We start from the raw sequence: 17,805 nt of genomic DNA on the forward strand, positions 1-17,805 counted from the left end.
AAATGGATATTTCTGTTGAAATCTTGAAACCGAAAGTTTTCGCGATCACAATATTCCCTTTACTTCGTACAAGGAAGTAAAAAAAAAAAACGTGACGGCTACATGATAAATATTTGCATTTAAAATACTCTCACAATTTGTATCAAAATTGTTTTAAATATAATTTTTTAATTATAAATTAAAATAAATTTATGAAATTTAAATGTCACGGATTAAATTAACTTTTTTTCTTTTGCTCTGAAAAAATTTAATTTACAGATAACCCCACATCTCATATAATAAATCAAACATGGTCTTTTTTTTTTGTATTTTGACCAGATAAAAATCCGCTTACTAATTCTCATTTAGTTTCCTTTTTTACTATTAATATTTTCTCACATTTTTTCATTATTTCTGAGTGATTTTCTCTTCGTTCTTATGTCCATTTTGCTTCTTCTTTTATATCTTAGAACGGAATTAATTCCAGAATTCTTTCATATTTTTGATAATTTTCCTAAATTTTTTTCTATTTTAAAAATGTTTTATGAATTTTTTTTCTTTTAAATATTAAGAAATTTCTGCAAACGATTTTAAAAGTTCCACTTTTTTATTGAAAAGTGATCGAATATTTTTCTTTTTAATCTATTATTATTATTCATTCAATCTATAAAGGTGGTAGTCAATAATGAAATCTATTTCTTTTAATTGTATTAGAAAATTTTTCAGTTTGTTCATACAGTTTTCGATCGGGTTTGTATTTTCCAATTTTCTTCGGTTTCTGTAAATTGGAAGATTTTCCGTAAGTCTTTTTTTGTACATTTATATTTTTTTTACTAACTTTATTATCTAGAGAAAACATTTAGAGGCATATAACACTGTGCTAGCTGGTGTAGTTCCCCGGTATGTTCTTTATCCTCATGGTCATGAAAATAATACCGATAAATAATAATTAAAGACTGAAAAGCTTTCTTTTCTCTAACATTTTTCTCGTTCTTAACGTAGAAGTTCCGAAACCCTTTTCATATCACCCAAGGGCCTAGATATACGGTTTAAAAATCATCCCTGGGATAACTAGAATGTATCCTGAATACATGAAACAAACGGTCGGTTGGTTCTCACTTGATGCTCTGATACCCCTGTCATCCCCTCCAAAGGGGACTAGGGGCCCGATCTATGACTTAAAACCTATCCTGGAACAAGGTGAATGTAATCTGAAAATTTTAAAGCGATCCAAAGAAAACTATCAAGTCTGGTGCGAAGTGCCTGTTAGTATCATCAGGTCATTTTTGGTACGGATTTGAATACTAGATCGTGTTCTTTGGTGGTTGAAGTTCAATTAATCGCACGTCTCAAGAACGATCGAGCTGAGTCTTTACAAGACTATACTTCATTTATATTCATATATATCATCCTCTGAAGTAATACCTTACGATGGTTCCGGAGGCTAAACAGATAAAGAAAGGTCATTTTTGATTCGCTATTATAATTAGTTTGTTTATAATTAAAGTTGAACTTCTCAAATATCAGTTTTCTCAAAATTAAATTCACTACAAAGTTCTGGAAATTTATATTTGTTTATTGGTAGATTAACAAATTTATTTTATTCCAAACCATTTTTTACTTCCCTTTCTGGAACCGCATTTGGAGCATTACCTCTGACAGGGGAAGAATACAGCCATCAGATGGTGGTATGCGGGGTGCCCGCGACCTCATTGCCCGAAGACGACCCCCACACGATCGGGGGCTTTCTAAGTACAAGTAAGCTCTCTAGCCTCCATAGCCCCCCAGGAACTGTGTTAAAGAGTAACCCAGACCTAAAAAAATGACAAAATGTTTTTCGTGCTTTACTCCATTTTTCTTAAAATCTAAGCTTGTTAAAAGCCTGGGACTATTTTTATTCAGTTTAATAAATTAAAAACCATAAGAAAGAATCAAATTTATCCCTCGATTTTTTTCCCAAGATTTTTGGTACGGTAATTTTGCAGAGGGAGCAGAAACCAGGGATAAATATTTCGTGAGTCGAAACTCGCTCACGAACCGTTTTATGATCTGTTTGTATGAACCTTTTTTTATTTTATTAGCTATTCAATCACCTAACGAGAGATTGCCGTGAAATTTGGAATCAGTCTGTTTGTGTATATATATATATATATATATATACATACATATTTATTATAAGTATTATAATAAACTTTTTTAATAATAGCTTATTAAAAGTTGTTTAGATAAACTTTTCTTTAATTAAGTAAAAAAGTATTATATAATATATTTAAAAAACCTTATAATATTTTAAAGATCTCAAATAAAAAGTGAGACAAAGGAACTTTTTTTTTTCCTATCTACTAAGAACTATAAAATAACCTGTATATAATAATATATAGCAGAACATTGTGTTTATAATAATAATCTGACTGGATATTTTTTCCCAGTAATTTGGTTCTTTTAGCCTTGACACTTTTCACACGATGCCTTGATGCATTAATAAAAAAAAAAAAAAAAAAAAAAAAAATCAAAATTAAACAACAGGAACAACTAACATCGTTTTGTAGCCTGTACTTACTCATAATAGTCTTCTTTGTATTTTATTAAATTTCTATTGCGAAACAATTTTGGAAATGTTAAATTTAATTAAAATAAGCTTATAATTAATTATTATAATTACATTGAAAAAGGTTTTAACTAACTGTTCTTTTTTTCAAAAAAGTTCGCTTTTCCTTATTATACTTCTACTTATAGTATTATCAATTATCTGTTTTTATATTCTAATTTTTATCTTCTTTTACTATTTTTACTCCCTATATTTTTTCTGGAATCATATTTATTAAACCTAGAGCGTAATTATATGTTTTGCCCACTGGTCTAGTCTTTTTCAAAATTCTACCACATTTGATAAAATTTTTCTACTTGCGGTCTCTATGATGTCTGAATATCTGTCACATTCAGCCCTGTTAAGAATTAATGTCTTTTAAATAAAAGAGAAATTGTGAATTCTGATAAGTTAAATAAATAATTTTATTTATATAATTAAGATATAGAAATATTACACGTTAAATGGTTTTCTGTTAATAGAAAACATATTGCCTTATTGTTTTAATTTTTGTTAAATTTAAATCTAGAATACGAGAAAATAGTTAAAAAACTTTTAATTAAATTTACTGATTGAAATTCATTTATTCCTATTTAATTTTGCATTATAGCTTATAATAAAATAATTATGTAACTTATTATATTAGACTTAGTTTTCCTCTAAAAGAAAAATAAATAGTTCAGGATGATCTCTATAAAAAAATTATTGCACGAGAATCCAGAAAGTAAAACCGTTTTTATTTTATCACAAATTTATTGTACTTATTTTAGCATTGTTACTTATTTACTTACTTAAGCTACTTTTTGTTACATAATAACCTCCAAAACATTTCAAGTGTTTGTTAAATCGTGGCCAGTGGGGGGCTCGTTGCTAAATTAGTCGGGGTGCTGCTCCAGAAAATTATTTTCTGGGCCGTTTCAAGGTCATGGTTAAAGTTTTATGTAAAATAAAAGAACCGGAAAAAATTAATCAAATAGAATAGCTGGAAGCAGGATAATAATCTAATTCTACACTTTATCACATTCAAGAATATGGTACACGGTTTCACTCAATAAAAAATAAAATGTCAATACAAATAATATGTTTTAGTATTATTAGAACTCAATAACTCAGTAACGTAATAAAAGTTAATAACTTAATAAAATGTCCGCTTAAAAATATTATAGTCCAACGGTGTTTAATTTTATATTCGATATATACAAAACCAAATACATAATTAGATTTTACTAATTACCTTCTGTTTCGCCCTTCTAGCGTATTTTTGGACAGATTTGGCAATCAAACAGTACTTGCTTTCCCCCACGTTCTGATCACTACCGAAAAAACAACTAAACCACTTCCATATTCCTTCCACCGACTGAACTATAAAAGGAAACGAACAGGGAACGTTGGATACACACGCGGAATAAAAAAAAAACTACCTTCCACCAGCATTCCATGGTCGGAACTGCGGAAGCGACAGTGCTCTCTCCCTCGCAGCCTCGCGTGTAGCTTCCTATGTTCACATGCGCACAACAGACAAACACCACGCTGCTGGAACTGTGAAGCGCACAGTTCAATACAAAGATTTTTGTACCTTTTTAATAAACTGGGGGATGGCTACTTGACATTAAGCTTGAGGATTATATATCGTACAAGTATAAAGAAAGCATTAAAGAAAAAAAAAATTATATTAAATGCTATCGATAATATCAAATAGAGGGTGCTGTAGTTCCACAGTGCCCATACGAGAGCCGCCGCTGATCGTGGTACTAGTTTTTGTATGTCGTCATCAAAGAAGTCAGCCGCCAATCCTATAAAGTCGCTCACGAACAGTTGTCTTGAAGTCGCAGTCGTTTTCACAAAAACACCTTTAGTTTTGTAAACGGGCAGAAATCGCTTGGAGCGAGATCTAGAACGTATACAAAATGATCAAAAACATCCGATCCGAAACTTTTGCGAAATTCATAAGTTTTTTTTTGCGGCATGTGGACGTGCATTGTCATTTAGCAAGCGGTGCCGTAAATAAACTATATCATTTTCTTACCTTTCCTTCATTCAGTACACTGATACCACATACGGTTGTAATTTGACGATGAATTTCCACAGGACGAATACCTTGCACATTCAGAAAAAATATGACCGATCGTTCTTCACAGTGGGCAGCATTTTCACTTTTGTTTTTTTTTTTATTGATTATAAATACAAGCAAAATCACTCTGTCACAATAAAGCAACGAAATTTCTTATAGCGCTTTAACAGAACGACTGAGACCTGCTGGGTTTGACTCGTCGTTGCGAGTGAAGTTGCGCGCATGCAATGCAAAACGGTTCTTACTTTCTGGACGACCTATGAATAAAAATTTATTGAAGTTTTTTTTTTTTTTTATTTTAAAAAAAGTTTTAATAACCAACGTATTCATAAAAATAAATAATTTATATAATAAAAATGCTGTACGAAGATTTTATTCACATCCAGAAGTTTATTTTTTAAATGCTTTTTATTTACAAGATTTAAGTCATTTTTACGTTAAAACACCCGTTCATGCGTAAATTAAAAAAAAAGATTGTTATTTATTCATGATAAATGATCAAAACGCAAAATTGTTGCTTCAATTTTCTATAAAATGCTAAATCGATTTGAAAATTAAATTAAATTTTACCTACAAAATTATATTATACAAAATTTGTAATATTTACATTTTACTTACAAGATTTTATACAAAATTAACTCGTGTCATGAAGATTTTTATTATTTAGAAAATTATAGAATTTTATTGAAAATTTACTTCTAAATGTATGATTTTTTTTTATTTCCTAAATTATTTCCGTTTTTGTTTAGCAATAATGTTAACTTTAAAAAGAAGTAATTTCATAATTCAATTTTATTAGCATTTATTCTGTTTATCACATCTGATTTACATTATATTTGTATAACAACATAAAACATATAATTTAAGTACTGGTATATATTTTGTTTTTACATTATCATGAGACTTTTGACGTAATATTATATAAAAATAACGGAAGATTTAAAATTTTTATTTTATTTAATGTTACAGAAGGGCGTGAATGTGTCAACTGTGGTGCAACATCGACGCCATTATGGCGCAGAGATGGTACTGGCCATTATTTGTGCAATGCGTGCGGATTATATTACAAAATGAATGGCCAAAATCGACCGTTAATCAAGCCCAAACGTAGACTGGTAAGTGTAACTTATTTTGAATTAATGTTTAAGGATATCGTGTAATAAAATAACAAAAACTTAATTTAAGAATGTCTGTTTATTAATCTGTGTATAACTGATAATTTGAATTTTGAAAGCAATTTCATCGATAAAATATCGACGAATACGCATAGTAAAAGATTATGGAAAATATCTACAGGCGTTTTTAATTTTTAAATGGAACAATTCCTTGCTGAAATATTTATTAATTAAAAAGAAAGTTCCCATAATAGGACACCATTGTTCATAAAAGATTAAAAAGAGAAAAAAGCGGTAAGAAAAGATTAATGAATATCACTTTTTTTTAGTATGACCCCTGCGTGTTTCGTAATATAAAGTCGAGTCACTAATAAAAAAAGAAAAATAATATACATTAATTTTTTTATCTTTTTTTAAATTAAATTTTGTTTTATGAAAAATGTAATAAAATAAAATCGCACGAATTAACAAAACAGTGATAAAGTGTGGAAAAAATCAGCGATTCCTTGATTTATAACCATAATAAAGATATTAATGATTAAGTTTTAACTTCGTTGAGAAAGGGAAAATCTAGTATAATATTGTTCAAATCTAGTCGCTAATCACTTTATAGCTATTTTTAATTTTGGTTAGTACTGAAGCTTAAATCCAAATATGTGAACGTTGAGCTTAAAATTAAAAAAAGTAAACTAGGATTGAAACTCATTTTAGTAACTTTTAAACACTATCATTGATTCGTTATTATGAATTATTGTATATCTATATAAGCACAATTTTAAAATTTATAAATACAGACGACATAATTAAATAAATTAAGATTCGGGTGGTGAGGTAAATAATTTGGTAACTGATTCCAGAACCTGAAATAAGAGAAATAAAAACATTTGGTAGAGAACGTTTTGTTATCGAATTACGACTAACGAAAAATTTCGCTCGGATTTCAGCCCCCCCCCCCCCACAGTGAAGTAAGGTTATATAAAGGGGTAAACTTGATGGTTACTTATGTTTTATAACCTGAAAAATTGAATAAAACAGGTTCCAAGAATGTAACTCCCGTAGTATTTTTGATATATATCGTAAAACAGAAAAATCTGATGTGTACACATTAAATTACATACACATGCCTATTAAATTACATATACAAAGTTTATGCTGCTAAAAATTTCCTTAGCATTTTATATTAGTTTATATATTAATTTTGTTTCACCTCGCGTGAGTGGTATAACGTGTCGGATCTGTAACTATGCATACTACGGTTCGAATCTGACTTCGTATACATTTTTTTTTTTTAATTTAAATGTATTGATTTATTAATAATTATTAATCGAAGATTGTAAAATTCTTTGAATTAAAATTAAAAGTACATAAAATTTTATTTCATTAATATCTTTTGATATATTTTCATTTTTTTTTTTGTATTGCTATTATTGAATTATTATTTATCGTTAAAATGTTTTTTACAATCGAAAGTTAATAAATGATTAATAAATCAATATATGTAATTAAAAAAGAAGAAAAAAATAAAAATAAAATATGTATATGAAGTTGGATTCGAACCGATGTGGCTTCCCCTTGTAAGATCCAAATATTTCATTAATTAAAATTTTATTTGGTTATAACTCTGGAACCAATGAAAATAAGTACCACTTATATATCGTTGAAGAGCTCTCAACGACGGCTTATTATTGCAGTTAAAGAAACAGTCCAAAATCCAAATGTTTCAAAATTAAAACCCCGCTTTATTTACAGGTCTGACTGTATACACATTTTCGGCCCAGTCGATGGCAATCAAAAGGAGATGTGGACAACTAGATGTTACAGCAGTCCTAAATATAAAATTTCAACATTCTACGGCCAATCTTTTTTTTAATTATGCGAGATGTATACGTATGTACTGACGTCACGCCGAAACTAGTGAAAATGGATTCAGGGATGGTCAAAATGGATATTTCCATTGAAATCTGAAAACCGAAATTTGTCGCGATCACAATACGTTTTTTACTTCGTACAAGAAAGTAAAAATTTATTACTTTTTAATTTTTTTATTGATAAAATTTTTCGTTGAAGTTTTAGTTCTTATAATAAATGTTGATCGCATGAATTTTTCATAAAATTCTCTACTAGGTTTAATAATAAGCTTTAGAAATTATTAGTAATTTAACAAAGTAATGTACTTCAAATCTAAACCTGTTTTTCGTACCGAATTATTCTATTAGTCATGAAGGCTATGGAGATACTGATCTGAAACCAATTTTATTCAAATTTCAGTTCAAAAAACGTAAGAAACCATCAGGTTTACCACTTATACAGTGTGTTTCTAAAATGGTGGTCTGGCTATACAAGTGCAATCCTCAAAGGCGGATTCTACTTTTAAAACTAAACAATCCTTAGGAAAAATGGAAATTTCTCCTTCGTTTTCCCCCTGTTCACCATTTTGTTATTTTTATACAATAATTTATTTATCAAGTTCGAATAGACGAATCACATTAATATTTGATAAGCGTCTTGGTAATAGAGTTTTAAAATTAGCAAAAAATCATTTGCTAATTACCTTCACAAACTACAAAAAGGCAGCCATATTTATTTTTCAACCGTTATATTTCCATAAATATTAGTTTTATCAAAATATGTTATTCGCTAAAATATTAATCAATTTATTTTGGAAAAAAATGACATTTTATTTTTTTAATTCGGTTAACAAATAGTCGAGTTATGGAATAAAATTGTTATAATTTTTTGTCATAATTATTAGCTCTATTATTGTGAGAAAATTATTACTTAATTTTATACTAATTTACAATACTAGAATTAACAATAAATAATAATAATTAATAATTAATCGAATTGAACGTAAAGTGGAGGACATGAAAACAGACACAAAATTACATCAATTTTCTCCAATAACTCGACTATTTGTTAACCGATTTTATAAAATAAAATTTCATGTTCAAAATGAAGGGCTTAATATTTAAGCGAAGAAGATAAATTTTGATAAAATTAATATTTACGGGGATATAACGGATTGAAAAATAAACATGGTCGCCATTTTGTAATTTGCGAAGGTATTTAATTCCTGATTTTTTGCTAATTTTAAAACTTTATAACCAAGACGCTTAGAAAATATTAATGTGATTCCTTTATCCGAACCTGAGATATAAATTTTTATATAAAAATAACAAAATGGCTGACTAGGGGAGAACGAAGGATAAATCACCGTTTTTCCTAAGGATACTTTTTGATTAATTTTACAAACAGAATCCAAAAACGTATAGCCAGCCCACCATTTTTGAAATACTCTGTATAACGATTTAAAAGTTTCAGTATGACCTTATTTCACCGGATAGAACTGAAATCTTGTCAAATTTGTTTTTTTTGGGTAAAGCGTTTTGGAATATATATTTGTCTGAAATTTTTTTCTTATTACAAGCTCTAGAATAATTTACCTTTCCTTCTGAATCATCCTGTGTATACACTATAATATTCTTTTAAATTATATAGATTACTTAAACTCAACTTCATATTATTAAGGTGAACTAAAATAACCATCTGTTGTAATGCAGATTGAATTACTATTATTCTAAATAATTTTTTTTTAAATTTAATTCACATTGTTAAAGAAGACTTCTTTCTAGAATATATATATATATTTGTTTTTTTTTAATGAAATGAAATTCTATTTTGTTTTAAAAAAATAAATATAATTAAATAATAAAGTAAGTTTCAGTTGATGAATATCGAAAAAAAATTATTTAACGTATCGTCCACTACATAAAATTCTTGTACATGCATCCTAAAATTTTATCTCAGTTTGACACAAGTTATTAAATTAAAATATAATATTTTAAACAACCAGTGGAATCAACATCAATTTTTTAATCATTATTGTCTGATTAGTTTATCTAATTGATTAATTAAAAACAAGTGTAATAAAAAATGAAGAAAAAAAAACATTTTTTTAAATAACAATCTTCGCGGAGAATAAAAAAATAATTCATCCTATCTTCACACATGGAAATAAAGAAAAAATGAACCTATTCCGTTACTGGAAAGGAAATGACCTTCCGTGTAATATTAAAATTAATGAAAAGATGGAAAGGGATTGCTAATGTTCTGCGTCCACGTTAGACGACGACGCATCTACCTAAAAAAAAAATAAAAAATACAGGAAAGTAATGTTTAATCGATTTTTTTTGGAATTATTTATACTTTTGTTTTATTTGTTTAACAGTGTTTTATTTATTTTTATCCCATTTTCACCCTCTTTTGGATTATAGTACTTATTTAAGGGTATATATTTTTTACAGTATTGTTTTAGTGTAGACACGTGTATATTCTGTTGTTTTATTCAGGGTTGCAATCAATTCAATCGATTAATGCTTGAAGTGTGACTGAAGTGTGTAAGAGTGACACGCCTACTACGTAATCAGAAAAACAGAAAACAGTTTGAATTGCCTCTCACATATATCTTTTAACCTCTAAACACTTATGCTTTATTTATTCTGTCCTCTTTAAGTGCTTTTAAAAGCAAGGCATATGACACATGTACACTCACATATACAGAATATATATATATATATTATTTTTAAATTAATAAGTCGATAATTCGGAATTTCTAAAAATCTATGAACTAGATTATCGATATTCTTTATGAAGATTATTCGCATAAAAAAATCAAGTCAGAAATTAATCAATCAAGAAATTAAACAAATAGTAAATATCATTGTTACTTTATTTTACGCCTTTAAACACGGAATTTCAAAAATAAATTAATTTTTTTTTTTTGTCACAACGATTAGCAATAAATTACTGATTTTTGGTGTAAAGTAATATGTACTGTATACAGTACATTTTTTATATACAGAGTGTTTCAAAAATGGTGGGCTGGCTATACGTTTTTGGATTCTGTTTGTAAAATTAATCAAAAAGTATCTTTAGGAAAAATGGTGATTTATCCTTCGTTCTCCCCTAGTCAGCCATTTTGTTATTTTTATATAAAAATTTATATCTCAAGTTCGGATAAAGGAATCACATTAATATTTTCTAAACGTCTTGGTTATAAAGTTTTAAAATGGGCAAAAAAATCAGGAATTAATTACCTTCGCAAATTACAAAATGGCGACCATGTTTATTTTTCAATCCGTTATATCTCTGTAAATGTTAATTTTATCAAAATTTATGTTATTTAATAAAAAATTAAGCCTTTTATTTTGACATAATGACATTTTATTATTGAAAATCAGTTAACAAATAGCCGATTTTTGGCAGAAAATTGATGTTATAATTACGTGTCTGTTTTCATGTCGTCCACTTTACGTTTAGTTAGATGAAATATTAATTATTTTTATTTATTGTTAATTCTAGTATTGTAAATTAGAATCGAATTAAGTAAGCGACTGGCTGCACTTGCTTTCAGTTTATTAACTAAATACATATATATAAAAAAATCCCTTTCGGCACGCCGGAAGGCGGAGGTAGATTTCACCGGTGCTAAATAGGGGATAAAAAAGATTTCCAAAAGTTAAGAAAAACTTCAAATTTCCTCAATACATCAGCGGTTGAATTTGAAAAACATTTTCACATGTTTAACATATGACAAGCTCCATTTTCTTACAATTCCAGCAACATTTTGGTCTTCCCACGCCGTAAGGGTTGGTCATATCAAAAATTATTTCAAATAAAGGTTTTAGGTAATATTTAAAGGACTAACGACCATTTAAAACCGATTCGATACTGTGCCTATTAAGGGAGGTATGATTTTTTGTCTTCAAAACTCCATTTTTTCCAACCCCTGGGCCAATGATTTATGATATCAAAAAACTTTACTTAAATAGGTTTTAAGGCCTTATCCAAAGAAAAGGAGAAACTTAAAACGAATTGGATATTTTACTTACTAAGAAAGTTACAGTGATATTTTGTTTTTTCGAAAAAGCATTTCCACCCCCATGGTCCGATTTTACCCATTAACGAAATCGATTGAAATTTTGGATCGTTATATTTTATGTATCGATTTGAAAGTGATTGGCGCAAAATTACGGCAGATATCGTGTCTACATAAAATGAAATATATATAAATGTATATATAAAGCTTTGAACCGATGGTGGTTTTGTGGTCTGGGGGATGTGAAACGCAAAGATATATTGAAATTTTCCGGTAGTTAAATCACGGTGTCCATTACAATAGGTACCTTTCTTATGAAATCTATCTAAAAGTTGACCGCGACAGGAAAAGCAAGTAACCATGTAGAGCGTAGAGCGGGTGAAAGCGCAATGGGGATACTAGTATATATATATAGTACGAATTTATAAAAAATTGTTGATACATGATTATTTTTTAAGCGTATTTTTTTTTCTAAACATTAATTTTTAAAAGTTTTTTGAACTTTTTAACCCAAGCCACTAGAAATATAAAACATTGCAATTTTGGTACATAAAGTACGCGAGAACTTCTCACCAAAAATTGTATGTAAAATATGGTGCTAAAAACCAACTTACCAGTGAAATAAACATATTATCTTTTAAGAATAATGTATGATATAAACTTCTAGGAATTTTTTTACATTAAATTTTTTTTAGTTTTAATCCAGGCTTCATTTTTGATGGTAACGTCTATAATATTATTATCTTTTTTTGTTTTAATTAATGTTATTTGTTTTAAACAGTTTTATTTATGCATTAAAGAATAGACTCCGTATAGATTTAATATATTTGATGAAATTAATAAACATAAATCATATATAATTTATTTGCATAATATAATTGATTTTTTTTATTCGTAAAAATATATATATATATATATATATATATATATATATATATATAATATATATATTACTATTGATATGGTAAAGTGAAAGGATACAAGATCGGTTGAAATCTGTAATACGGTACTCTACTGAACGTTACGAAATTATTGCCTAAGGTTATATTTCAACCCGAGTATAGTAGGTGATTATCAGTTAGTGAAACAAACAACTTGCAACTTTAATGTAGTTTTAGAAAATAAAATAAGTAACCGTAACATAACATAATATACATCCTGTATTCACTATGTATATATATTTCAATATTGTGTGTGTGTGTGCGCGCGTGTGTGTTATTTCCAAGTTGTACGTGCACTATTTACACTACGCTGTAATAAACACAGCAAACTGCCAATGTCAGTTGCATTATTCCGTACCGGTTTACGATTTTTAGTTTCGATGTATAACTTATTATATTGTTGAAATTATAAGCTTGCACTTTGCGTTTAAGCCTAAAGTGGTTTGTTTTATATATTCTGCTCTCTCTCTCTCTTTATTTCTCCTTAGGCATGTACACACACCCGCACATAGATAATCTATATTTAAATATATGATACGTAAGGAATTTTTTTTACGAGAACAAGATTTTTATTTATTTTATGGTATTATTATAAATACGTTTTGTTGGATTAAATTGAAAAAATTAAATTTTCATGATAAACGTTAAAAAAGTATTTCTTATCTTAATTTTTACAAATTCAAACCCGTTTATTACTATTTATTTTTTACTTACTATAATTCATATAAACAGTAGATACCTAGCTTATACTGATCTAAATTGATCGAGAAAATTGAATTTAACTAGTTGAGCTTAACAACAAAGATGAACTAATAAAGCGAAAACTAATAATAAAGTGTAAGATAAATTAAAGTATTAAAACGAAATCGCCGTATTTAACTGATCATCGAAGGTTTACATGTTTAAAAAATAATTTTACTGGAATAGCAATATCGTACGCACCATTTCCAAAGATCAATTGTCATCGTTGATTGATTATTTTTGAACGGGGTGGGGGTGGGGATTTTACTGTACACCCATGTATTTTTTTAAATAAAATATTCGAGAGAAAAAAATGATAAAAAATAAGTTTATCGAAAACTAACGTAAATTCATTATCGTATAAATTTTTTGAGAAAGACACATACATAATAACAGAACAGTCTCAAACATAAACGCTAAATTTAACGATGGAGTAAAAGGTATAGAGTGAAACTCTAACGCGTAGCAGTTAAAAGAAAAGACTGAAAATAATGATCAGCGATATCAGAAGTGGAAGGAAAGCAACGAGTAAGTAGCTTTTTTCCTTTTTTTATGTTTAGCCTCCGGAACTACCGTAACGTATTACTTTACAGGATGAATGAGGATGATATTGTCGCGTGTTCGCGGTTCGATCAGGATATTGAGAGATTGACAATTGAAAATGTTTACATAATTACAATTTATTAATTAAAGAACATAAATAAAACAAGACAAATCAATAATAATGACAATAGTCATAATAATAAGTAACAATAATAAACAACTCACAATAATAATGAGAATAAGGACGGTAATAAATAAACAAATAAAGATCTTCTAGGATTATAGCACGTTAATTCATTAATACCATATCAGGAGTAGTAGTTTAATATATCAGAGAAAAAAATTAAAAATATTCCTCCAGCTTTCATCTGGAAGGATCAACGAAAATCATGATTAAAAACTTGTTCACGAAAGTATTTACACGTTTATAATTATATTAAAGTAAGAATTACTAGAGAAATCATTGAGAAGTGGTTGTAATTATTATTAACAAATCTTTCGAAGTTCTGCGTAAGACTATTCATTATTTTTTCGTTTCCACGTTCCAAAATGCAGTTAAAACCAACTTGCGTGGCGGTTCCTTAAAGAACCACGCTTCTGCTAGCCGAGCTCAATTTTTTTTGGTTTTAAATTGAGCGTAACTCAAAAATAACTCAAACACTCTTCATAAAATTTTCACATGCACAACTTCAGATTTACTACTACATCATATCTTAATTTCATTGAAATTGATGTAGTAATTTTAGAGATTTTTGAGCCACAAAATTTACACACAGAGTTATAAATAAATATTGAAGGAAACTAGATTTTAAGTGAATGGTATTTTCGTACTTCTCATTTTCCTTTTCACCCCCAGCAATCCTACCGTTAAACCGAAAATAATACCGTACTTTTCTTTGAAGTCGGTAAAAAAAATTAAATGGTAATTTTTATGAAATAATAGTGGTCCGAATATAAAATAAAATAAATTAACAACGGAAAGTAATAGTTATTTTAGAATATAATTGCTATATATTAGAGTACGCTCTTACAAATACGTTAAAAGCATAATAGAATAGACGTAACAGTTATATAGAATGATTAAAGTTATTTCCGAAGAAAAACAATATTTTAATTATTAGAAATAAAATATTCGAAATATCGTTTAATAATTTATAAATAAAACTAAAAACCAAGGCGTAATCTATTTAAGAAGGATGATTCTCTGGTAACGCGAATAAAAGTTTGTTTTCTGGATTTATACTAATGAATATCGTTTTCATTAACGACTTAACCGCGCATTTGACCGATATAAATATAGGGATCTATATAAAAATTTAATCTACGAAACATCGATCTAAGTGAATCATATTTGTCGGTATGGGACAAAAATATGACAGCCTTTTATGTAAGTTGAAAACTTATTTTTTTCTTTACTTGGATAGCTAAAGTATAAATTAATATGTTAATAGGGGCGAATAATAAATGTTTAATTATTCCAAGGTTAGCGTTTAATTAAGACCCTTCAAAGCGAGGTTAATCTCAAAATCATCTTACAAGACTAAAAAAAAATACTCTTATGTGGAATAGAAATAATAATACAATAAATAGTTAAAGTATAAAACCTACCTACCAAAAATCGTTTAATGTGTCCTTCCGCTTTCGGAACGAATTCCATCTTCAGGAACTAAAATATTTTTTATTAACTAAAACTATGTAGTCATGAGTAGAATTATTGTGGAAAGTGTGTAAAATATATTATATATTTTACACACTTTACATAACAATTCTACTCATGACGGCAGTTTTAATTAATAAACAAAATTAAGTTCCTGAAGATAGAATTCGTTTCCGAAAGCGCTAGGCTGCATTAAAAGATTGTTGGTAAGTGGGTTTATATTTTAATTATTTTTCGTATAATTATACCAACGGGCCATGTTTGATAAAATTATTATAAACAATAATATTCTGTTTTATTTAATCACATTACAACGGTTTTATGTACAAATTTAAATACCCTTATGTACCGATTCATCCATCTAATAAATCATTATTTGAACTGATAATCAAACTTCTATAAGTTTCTTAATACTTTTAAAACAATTTCTTATATCGCGATAACATAAGTAAATATTTTTTTTTACTTACGGCTTGTCTTTAGCAAGGTCATTGGCTTTGCGGTGATGAAGCGTCGATATTATATATTTTATTTCTTGTTGTTCTTCCAGAAAGTATTTTTTAAATGTAAATTAAGTAATTTATATTTTAAACAAACCGGAAAATATTAGGAAATGAAAATTATTATCAGTAATTCTGTGAACAGAGAAACTCGCTCATTTTGCATTTAATTTAATAAATTGAACTCTACAACGAGATAAATAAACTGTGAATAGGAGTGTTGTGAGGCAGAAAGAAGAAACGAAAGAAAAAGAAACGATAGGATTGGAACTGGCAGTATATTAATATTATGTACGGCACAGCGCGTGGTTTGAAGCTAAAGCAATATTATTTAGCGGTTGCGGGGGGTGCAATAGTCATTGTCACTTCTGGAGAGGAGTCTACTTGATCTGTTGTCAGCAACATTGACCCGGCGACGGAAACTTCCCGTACAACAATCCTATCCAATCTCCATCCAAAAAAAAAGAAATTGGCCAAACGACTGATCTATTATTGGATTTTAAGAATTAAATCATCCAGTAAAATAGGATAAATTCACTGGTAACTCATTTTTCGTAAACAAAACAAAAAAATCAATCGTTAGAAAATGTAAGATTACCACTTATATATTTTTTTTTTTGGAAAATTTTTAGTTTTAATCCTGTACACTGCAGATAGGTTTCAATATTTAAGTAGATAATTAATTAAATCGTTACCTTTCAATTTATTAGGGTCGTTGCTTCAACCACCGGATCGGTCTAGCGGTGAACTCGTCATCGCAAATCAGCTGCTGATATCGAAGTCGAGTGTTCTAAGGTTAATTACCTAGGAAAGATTTATACGTATTTGAATACTAGATCGTGGATCGGTATCCACGATCTAAAATTCAACCACCAAAGAACACCGGTTGTTCTTTGGTGGTTGGGTTTCAATTAACTACACATCTCAGGAACGGACGACCTCGATTGAACAAGACTGCACTTTATTTATATTCATATACATCGTCTTCATTCATCCTCTTAAGTAATACGTTTCGGTGGTTCTGGAAACTAAACAGAAAGAGATAGACATAGAGGGAACGAGAGAGACGGCCGTTGCTTCGCCTACTAACAAAGAGAGTTATTACATAATTTTATGAAAATTTGAAAAGTCCTAGGTGTATTTGAAGTGTGCTTTATATATATATATATACATATTATCCCAGATGCGCAAACAAACAAAATAAAAGTTAGACTTCTCAATACTCGGTAAATTAAATATTAATCTTATTGCTTTTAATTCAGCTGATTCTTTAAAAAAAAAAGTATGATTTGTAAACTTAAAAATTTCAAATGATACGATTTTTTTTCTTAGGTTTTGTATAAATAAGAACTTTTAATTTTAATTTAAAACAATCGATCGTTCGATTGTTACAGTAATCAATGATTGGGATAGCATTGTTTTAAAAGTGGTTGTTTAGTAATTGATGTTTATCAAATCTGAGGTAGTAATGTTTAAAACAGTGTCATAAATTTAACCTTAACGACTAGATAACACCGATACCATTGAAATTAAATTTCATTTAAAACTAAATTTTACCTTTATACGAACAAAGATCCTGCAATTTTATATACGTGCTGTAAATTATAAATGATTTATAAATACTATCGATTAAACATTAATTTATTAATTTTAAACTTAATTTGTGTTTCAAGAATTTAGATGGTCATAAAACAATTTTATTAACGATTAGAGTATTAACTGTTTTCTTTATATATCGATTATTATTTCCCTAGATAAATATTTTTTTTTTTTACTTTTTCTTTTCAATCCAT

General features: G+C 28.2%; 1 protein-coding gene across 1 annotated transcript in view; it reads left to right on the forward strand.

The window, feature by feature from the left end:
• The window catches only part of LOC142332992 (GATA-binding factor C-like), a 380,666-nt gene that overhangs the window by 194,612 nt on the left and 168,249 nt on the right, over positions 1-17,805 (forward strand). The window contains exon 4 of the mRNA XM_075379756.1: positions 5,607-5,752. Within this exon, the coding sequence (XP_075235871.1) occupies positions 5,607-5,752 (146 nt within the window). The remainder of the gene's footprint in view (positions 1-5,606; positions 5,753-17,805) is intronic.

Source organism: Lycorma delicatula, chromosome 12, assembly GCF_047948215.1.
Source record: "Lycorma delicatula isolate Av1 chromosome 12, ASM4794821v1, whole genome shotgun sequence".
Taxonomy (NCBI): domain Eukaryota; kingdom Metazoa; phylum Arthropoda; class Insecta; order Hemiptera; family Fulgoridae; genus Lycorma; species Lycorma delicatula.